Genomic DNA, 9,369 nt, shown 5'->3' on the forward strand with positions numbered 1-9,369 from the left:
AGCCCCCCGTGGGCCCGCAGAGCGGCTCTGCTTCCAGGCTCAGAACGGGTAACTCTGCATGTTTAGAGAGCAGAGAGATTTAAGTGTCAGGTGATTCGGGAACCCCACACTGCCGCTTACCTGCAGCTCCGGTCGAGCCGGGGGGCGACCGCCGGGAGAGGCGGGGCAGCGGGCGGTGGGGCGGGCGCAGCGGCTTCCCCGCCCCGGGGCGGCGCTCGCGCTAGGGGCCTGGCGGCTCCCGCAGCCCGGCTCGCCTGCCCTCGGAGCTCAGCGCCGCCGCCATGTCTTCCGGGGCCAGCGTGAACGCCCTGCAGCGCCTGGTGGAGCAGCTCAAGCTGGAGGCTGGCGTGGAGAGAATCAAGGTGAGGCGGGCGGCGGCGCCCTTTGGTCAGGGCGCGGGGACCTCCCTCCCTCCCTGCGGCGGCCGCCGCCGCCCGGGAGCCGTGAGAGGAGAGGCCGGTTGCCTCTCGCCGCGGCTCGGTCGCGATGGCGGCCGTGAGGACGGCGGCCCGGCCCCGGCTGGATGCCGCGGCTCGGCGGGGACGCGGGCCCGAGGGAGGAGGCCGGGCCTGGTGGGTCGGGGGAGACGGGCGCGCCCTCGGGGTCGAGTGCCCTGGGGGCGTCTCCCTGTTGCCGGCGCAGACGGCGACTCGGGGTGTGGGAGGCGGTGCGGCGCGGGGCGCGCGCGCGCAGACCAGGGATGCCCGCGCCGCGCGGCTCGCCTGGCTGGGCTGGTGCCGGCCTGCGGGGCGACGAGGACCGGCCTCGCTGATGGGTTGATGGGACGAGAGCGAGAGCGGGAAGACGGGGCTCAGGTTTTCGGCGTGGTGACAGGGTGTAGGGCCCGGCCCTGCACCACGGCAGAGAGGGAGAGCGGGATCGGGGAATATGGAGTTCAGTGTTGGACTTGTGGACTCTGCGGAGATATCCATGTTTTGGGCCGCATGGGCTTGAAGCTCAAAGCTCAGAGAACAAGAGGCTGAAAGAGGTCATTAGAATGTATGGGGGTGAAAACAGTGTATTAACGAAGAAATCAGAGTGTGGAACCCAGGACCAGCCAAAATGTGACTGAGAGAGAACCAAGAGGAAGTGAGGAAAGAGGCATTTTCAAAAATTGGGATCTTAGTCACTGTGGCCAGTGTTTAGTCAGTTGATTGGAAAGCATCTGTTGTGTAATTGTGTTGAGCAACGAGGGTATGTATGTTCGTATGCGTGAACACGTATTCAGCCTATGTTCATATGTAGAATGTATGTCCGTATGTATGAATACACCCTGCTGTGATATTCCAAGTACCTCCATAGTGCCTTTGGTCTGTATTTGGCACTGTATTAGGTGCTGAGAATATGCTAATAATTGTGGCAAAGATCATCAATAAACACATTAACCAACAAGTAAAATAATTTCAGACCATAAGTGGAGATTATAAAACAAGGTAAAGAATTACGGACCACAGAAGAGGTTTTAATAACATAGGTAGTAGAAGCAGAATCTAGATTGTAATAGGGTAGACAGACTTTTTTAAAAAAAGAAATCTGGTTTTAAAGAGGAAACAACTTTTATTTTTTTAATTTAGAAAATGAAAAGCCTTATTTCGAGGTTGAGGGAAGGGAACAAACGATTTTTAGGTTGAGGAGGAACAAATAGAGAAGGAGAATTGGAGGTAGAGGAGACACTCTGTGGGGGTATGGGATTGGAGGCACACCTTCTGAGACGGGAAGAAAGAAAATCCGGACGTGTATGAAGATAGATGTTTCTAGACATACGGACTTAAGGACTTGTAGGATGACGATTTTCTCTGTGAAGTTTACCTCCAGGGCAGAGGGGAGGGAGCTAATGGAATCACTAGAGTGAGGGTGGGGGAAGTGCTGCTGGGAATGGAAGAGGATCCCCAACCAGGCACATCGGTAGACACCTTATGACTCTAAAGACCCAGCTACTTTGAGATTGGAGACTGAATGTCCTGCTTGGGGATTCGGAGTACTCAAGGAGAATAGTAGTTGATCCAAGTAGTGGGTTATCAGGGGAAGTATGCTGGAAAGATGGAGGTGGGGATGTAGGGCAAGGAGTTTGAGGGGTTAGCCAGGAAGAGGCTGAACCTAGGCTGGTTAGAGAAGGAACTGAGTCAGCCTGCTGGTGATGGGGAGGGCAAAAGGGGAGGAGGTGTTCTCCCTGAGGTCAAAGACTGCCTGGACTCAGATTCAGCCCCATCACTACCTGTAGGATCTTGGGCAAGTTAACTTAATTTCTCAGTCTTTGTTTTCTCATCTGTGAAATGTATTTTTGTAATAATACCTGACTCAGCGAGTTGATGAGACAATTAAATGAGCTAAATCCGTGTAAAACCCTTTGAATAGTAAGAAGAAAGGAAGCGGCATTCTGGATGGGTAGGAGAGATTGTGATCAGAAAGTAGGATGTTGAAGTGTAAAATTTCAGATGTGGAACAGTTACAGGTTTAGCTGTAACTTGGCACTGGGGAGAAGGTTGTTTGAGGAAAAGAGGTCAGGGAACTGAAACTAGGATTGTCGAAAAATGTTCAAGATGATGTTGGCCCCTGAGATGGAAAGGAGACCTGTGAGCCAGATGCCTGCCTACTCTGTGGACTAGACAGGGAAGATACTTTCTACATTTAAAAAATAATTATAGGTGATGAAACAGACCGAGAGAATTCAAGTCAATTGCTCAAGGTCACCCAGATAATAAGCTTATTTGTGGGGTGTTCTCACGGTAGTATGGTTTCAGGTGTTTGGTGGGCTTCTCTCAGGCAGCACCTTTGGGAGTCACGACATTCCAGGTCTAGTTTGCCTCATTTCAGGGCTCAGTGATGAATGGATGCCCTCAGCACACCCAGAGATGTCTTCTCTTGAGCAGACTTGCTAACTGGTAAATAAACCAGGACATCAATTTTCTAGCATATAATGGAAGGCATCCCTTCCCAGTGATTGGACTGTTCCATATCCTTCCAAGGACCCCTTCTCTGTTTTGGAGAATTCTCTCAGAAGTTGCTGTGTAAGCATGGACTCAAATGAAGGAAAGTCATATACTTTGGGTATCCCACCTCCAATGGCAGTGACAACTTCTAAGTGTTTGGGCTTGTATTCCACCCCCTCCAGAGTCTCTTCTATAAAGGTGCTAGAGAAATGCTGCACCCTTTAATTTTCTCTTATTTTTCTCTGCATATCCCCTCAACTTTTTGACCATGTTCTGTAGGATGGGGTCCAGTTAGTCCCATTTCTCCAGGGATCCAGGAAGGTAGTCTCCTCCTACCCATCACGTGTGGAGTTCATCTGTTCCCTCTGATATAGAGTTAGTAAGCATGAGCATAATTGGTTCTAAATTCGTTTTGAATAAATAACTTATTTTATAACCATTAATTCCAATTATAATTAACATGAAAATGTCAGAACTTCTTTTGAGGGAAAAGCAAGCTAATAAACTTCTCTAAAACTTAGTGATTTAAAGCAACATTTATTAACTCACAATTCTTAGGTCTACAGTTTGAGGTGGGTTCAGCTGTATAGTTCTGCTGCTTGCTCTTTGCTGGGCTCTTCCATGGATCTGCAATCAAATGGAGGGTTGGTTGGTAGCTGGATGATCCAGGATGGTTTCACTTACATGTCTGGAGGTTGGTAGGCAGGTGGTGGGAGCTGGCTCACTGATTCTTCTCCACACGATCTCCAGTAGGCTAGCCTGGGCTCATTGGATGGTGGTCTTAGAGTTCAAACCACAGCAAGAGTAGTTGGAAAGGCTCTTGAAGCCTAGGCTTGGAACTTGCCCATTATTTCTGCCACATTTTCCTGGTCAAAGCAAGTCACAAGGCCAGCCCAGATTCAAGGGTTGGGTACAGACTCTACATTTTGGTGAGAGGAACTGCAAAATATTGTGACTGTTCTTGCAGTCTACCACAATGTATTGCTGACTGTGTGTCAGCACTATTCTAAGTGTTTTACATGCATTTAGCTCATTTAATTGTCTCAACTCACTGAGTCAGGTACTGTTACAAAATACATTTCACAGATGAGAAAACAAAAACTGAGAAATTAAGTTAATTTGCCCAAGATCCTACAGGTAGTGATGGAGCTGAATTTGAGTCCAGGCAGTCTGGTTCCAGAGGCTATGCTCATAACCAATAAGCTATCCTGCTTCAAAAGCATGGTGGAGAAAACTTGTCACTTGTTTTGGGCAGACTGGATAAGGTGCCAGCCTTGTAAACATTAAAACAGTTTGCTCACATGGCAAACCTGAATATATCAATGCATGCTTTTTTATATAAGTGAAAATTTGTAACAGATGTGCTAGAATGAGCTATTTTCTTTACCAAAACTCAAACTCAGTCTCAAAACTAGGATTCTAAATGGATCAAAGATGCAGCTTTATCTTTATTGAAGAAGCAACCCTAAATCATAGAAATGGTAACATTTCCCTTTCGAGTTCAGGTATTAGAACTTTCATCAAAAAAGAGACTTGTGGAGATCACAGGATGTGTGGCCTTTATCAAGTTGTGGGATCATTTCTCAGACTATCAAATGGCTGTCAGATGGCTCTGGCTGTGAGCAGCATGTCAAGCTGTGGTCCCTTTGTTTCAGGTCTCGCAGGCAGCTGCAGAGCTTCAACAGTACTGCATGCAGAATGCCTGCAAGGACGCCCTGCTTGTAGGTGTTCCAGCTGGAAGCAACCCCTTCCGGGAGCCCAGATCCTGTGCTTTATTCTAAAGGCTGGTGAGTAATGATACACCACCATGCTGTCTAGGGGCTGTGGCATTATCCCAGGGCTCCCCAAGGGCTTGAGCAACAGAGTTTTCAATATCTACTATTGTTGGGGGAATTAAAGTAAGAATAGCAAAATGCACAACTTTCCCTGAAGGTGAGTCTAGGTGGCTGCCTGTGGAATACATCTCATTAAGAGAGTCTCAATCCTCTTTGGTACTAACTCCTGAGATGTTAATATCCTTCTGTACTTGAGCTCTTTAACCGAGTTGGCTGATAGTAATTTCATGACCTTAATCCCACCGTCTCTGTCCTGACACCATCCCAGAGTTGTGATTTGCTGCTCGGTGCTATCAGCTGACTTGCTGCTCTGGGGACTAAGGACTCCGCAGTGGAGTCTTGTTCCTACCACCAGCTGTGATTTCTTTCCTGGAGGCTTTCAACAATAGATCTGTTTTAATGGAAGAAGAAATGTAGCTATTAGGGAAAAGTGTGGGTAGAATTAAAAGAACTTTAAAAATTGATTACTGAAATGAAAACACCTCTTTGGTGGCATATTAGAAATTTCATAGGTTCTAATGTGTTGTATGGGGTTTCATTCACATTTTCACTTGTTTTTTTTTTCCTTTTTTTGGAAGAGGTCAAGGTATAGATTACTAGAGTCTTTTGGGGCCAACACATTTCAAATTATGTGTTCTGAGGGGTTTTCATACAGTGAGTAATCATCTTAGGCCTTTTTTCATATATTTGCAAAAGGAAATTATTCATATTAACAAGAAGGAAGTAATCATATTATCGGATACTATTGTACCTCTTGATGGAAAATGTTCACATTTATGGTATTAAAATAATAGTCTTATGCTGGCATAGCATTTTCCTTTTTATAAAGCACTTTAATGGATGTTACTCATTCAATGGTGTGGCTTGGATGTTTTTTATATTGTTACTTTGTACTTTGAGAACACTAAAGTGACCTGAAATGATGACTAGTTAATTTTATGTATAAATCTTACTAAAGTGAAAACCTACCCAATTCTGTTTCCAGTAGGGAAGAAGTTCACTGAGGAATGCTTTTAAGCGCAAAGTGATGAATAACTGCCTCCAAGTCTCAAGAAAACACTTTTCTCCAGCCAAATGACTTTTAGATATTTCATACCTTTCCTATGGCCTGGTCCTATAGCCAAAATTCTATAGAAATTGATGAGTTTCTACTCAGATAAGGAAACTGGGTGAAAGAGTAGACTTTAAATAATAATGGCCTGATTCTTTTGGTAAAGTTCTTTTATATTTAAGACAGACAAAAATGTTACCACCAAATACACCTCTTTAATAAGCGAATTACTGGTGTTTCTATACCTGGAAATTATGTTTGTTTCATTTACTGGATGTTTACATTTTGGGAAGGAAAACATTTTTGTTTGTTAAAAAATTGAATATTTGTAATTTGTTGTTCCTAAGATTTTTTATACCACAAAACTTGTTCTTTTCTTGTGAATTTACAGTTTCTAAATAAAGACAAGCAAGTATAAAACTGGGGGAAGAATAGGCTTTATCAATCAAATGATGTCTTGATTTTCCTAAATGAGAAGATTGTTTTATTTGTAACACTAAACATGGGAGCTATTTCTTAGCAAACTTGTTTGGAAAGATTCATGTTGTGTTGTGTATGAGATTGCCCCATCCTGTGTATGAACCAGATTTGGTCTTTGTCTTCTTAAGTTCCTCTATTTTATAGTTGTGGTTGTATTTAAAAAAACAAAACAAAACTACATTAGGTCTTTAAAAAAAATGTTTAAATGTGATCTTCAGAACATTGCAAATGATTAAAAACAAAATAATGTGAAAATATTACAGCCTAAATGAATTCTTACTGTCACAAGTAGGTTTTACTTTGATGATGTGCCTTTGATTTAATTTGGGACACTTTTAAAAGGATACTTGATTTGTGTTTGTAATTATCTTTGATGAGCTTGGAAATAAAATTTTTTGCTTAATTCATCGTTTTCTATGGCAGCAACATTTTGTGTCTGATTTTGTTTGTTTTAAGGCTTCATGGACTTTTGTTGCCTTGTGAAATTGAGTGCTGGAAGCGGGAAGTGAAATTTTTGTTTATAAGTGCTTGTAGAACTTTGTTTAAAAAAAAAAGATGTATGTATAACTTGCTGAGAAATCTCAATTTCTGGCAACATTTACACTTATATTTAATTTTTTTTTTCTTTTTTTTTTTGGAGAGAGCACAAGCAGAGGAGAGGGAGAGGGAAAGAGAATCTCCAGCAGGCTTCATGTTCAGTCTATAGCATGGAGTCTGATGTAGGGCTCAATCTCAGGACGGGAGACCATGACCTCAGCTGAAATCGAGAGTCAGACACTTAACTGACTGAGCCACCCAGGCACCCCTGCACTTTGAAATAGTTATGTATAAATCCATAAATAAATAAATGAAAATATCTTTTAGCATAATTAGTGTTACTATAGAAAAAATAGAAGCCATTATATGGAAACTCCCTTAATTTCAGCCACTAAACTTCGAAATCTAAGTGATCTGAGTCTCTTCTATTTGATCAAAATTCAGGTGTCCCTCTTCTAATCCTATTTATTCTCTGGATCTGTTTCACGTTCTCTGACATTACACTGTCAATTATCCTTTCTCTTTTATCTTCAACTCCTCCATTGGAACCTTTCTGTCAACATTTAAACATGTTCCATTCTTTGTCTTAACAACAACAAGCATTTAAAAAATCTCCATTAGAAACGGGAACCCTCTTGCACTGTTGGTAGGAATGCAAACTAGTGCAGCCGCTCTGGAAAACAGTGTGGAGGTTCCTCAAAAAATTAAAAATAGATCTACCCTATGACCCAGCAATGGCACTGCTAGGAATTTACCCAAGGGATACAGGAGTGCTGATGCATAGGGGCACTTGTACCCCAATGTTTATAGCAGCACTTTCAACAATAGCCAAATTATGGAAAGAGCCTACATGTCCATCCACTGATGAATGGCTAAAGAAGTTGTGGTTTATATATACAATGGAATACTACTTGGCAATGAGAAAGAATGAAATATGGCCCTTTGTAGCAAGGTGGATGGAACTGGAGAGTGTTATGCTAAGTGAAATAAGCCATACAGAGAAAGACAGATACCATATGTTTTCACTCTTACGTGGATCCTGAGAAACTTAACAGAAGACCATGGGGGAGGGGGAGGGGGAGGGGGAAAAAAGTTACAGAGAGGGAATGAGGCAAACCATAAGAGACTCTTAAAAACTGAGAATAAACTGAGGGTTGATAGGGGGTGGGAGGGAGGGGAAAGTGGGTGATGGGCATTAAGGAGGGCGCCTGTTGGGAGGAGCACTGGGTGTTGTATGGAAACTAATTTGACAATAAATTTCATATTAAAAAAAAGATTCTTGCACCTCTGTAGAGAAGGGAGAGAGAGAGAGAGAGAGAGAGAGAGAGAGAGAGAGAATCTCAAGCAGGCCCCAAGCTCTGTGTGGAGCCCAGCGCTGGGCTTGATCCCAGGATCCTGGGACCATGACCTGAGCTGAAATCAAGAGTCAGATGCTCAACCACCTGGGCCACCCAGGCTCCCCTAGAGGGTAGATCTTATGATAGGTGTTTTTACCACAAAAAGTAAAAGTAACAAATAAAAATAATAAATTAAATAAAATAAAAAAAATTAAAAAATAAAAAGAGGGTAGAAGGAAACTTTTGGAGGTGATGGGTAAGTTTATGGCATAGATTGTGATAATGGTTTCAGAAATGTATACTTACCCCCAAACTCATTAAGTTGTACACATTATTATGTACAGCCGTTGATATGTAATACACACACACACACACACACACATACATACATACATAGTTTCTTGGTTCCAGTTTCTCCTTTAGCAAGAACTTGATAAGACAGTACAAGAAACCATAGATGTCTCACTTAGGAATATAGCTTTGTCCTAAATATTAGCAAATCAAATTCAAGAGAAGATACAATCTGACAAAGCTAGTTCAATATATGGAAATCTGTCATTATAATTCATTACATAAGTGGTTTAAAGAAGAGCATCAATGCCAACAAGTCATTTGACAAAATTCAGTAGCTGTTCTGGATAAGAACTACATGGCTTAGTGAAATAGGAAGAAGAAGAAAGATGATAAAGATTTTATCAGCAGCAGTGGCAAATTTCATACTACATGTTGAAATGTGGAAGCATTCAGCAGCATGTTGAGAACAAAACAAGGATACTTTTTTTTTTTTTTTAAACGTTTATTTATTTTGAGAGCAGGGGAGGGGCAGAGAGAGAGGGAGAGAGAAAATGCCAAGCAGGCTCTGTGCTGTCAGTACAGAGCTCAACATGGGGCGTGATCTCACAAACAGTGAAATCATGACCTGAGCTGAAATCAAGAGTCAGACGTTTAACCAACTGAGCCACCCAGGCACCCAAGACAAAGATACGTTCTATCGCTACTATTGTTCAGCATTGCTTTAGAGGTCTTACCTAATGCAGTGAGATGAAAAAATGAAATGGGGTAAACATTTGAGAAGAAATATCTATTTATGGATTATATACAATTGTACATTTTGAAAACTGATGAGGATATAGGAAAATAAATACTTGAATTTGTGACAAGAGTGTGAGGGGCTGGCTGCATACAAAGTTTATGTAGAA

General features: G+C 42.7%; 1 protein-coding gene across 1 annotated transcript; it reads left to right on the plus strand.

Moving 5' to 3' along the window:
* Positions 1-224: 224 nt before the first annotated feature.
* GNG10 (G protein subunit gamma 10) lies at positions 225-6,701 on the plus strand. The gene is made up of 3 exons (XM_042912298.1): positions 225-362; positions 4,586-4,717; positions 5,751-6,701. The coding sequence occupies exons 1-2, from the start codon at positions 282-284 to the stop codon at positions 4,709-4,711; spliced, it is 207 nt and encodes a 68-aa protein (XP_042768232.1). The 5' UTR covers positions 225-281; the 3' UTR covers positions 4,712-4,717; positions 5,751-6,701.
* Positions 6,702-9,369: the final 2,668 nt, after the last annotated feature.

Source organism: Panthera leo, chromosome D4, assembly GCF_018350215.1.
Source record: "Panthera leo isolate Ple1 chromosome D4, P.leo_Ple1_pat1.1, whole genome shotgun sequence".
NCBI classification, from domain to species: domain Eukaryota; kingdom Metazoa; phylum Chordata; class Mammalia; order Carnivora; family Felidae; genus Panthera; species Panthera leo.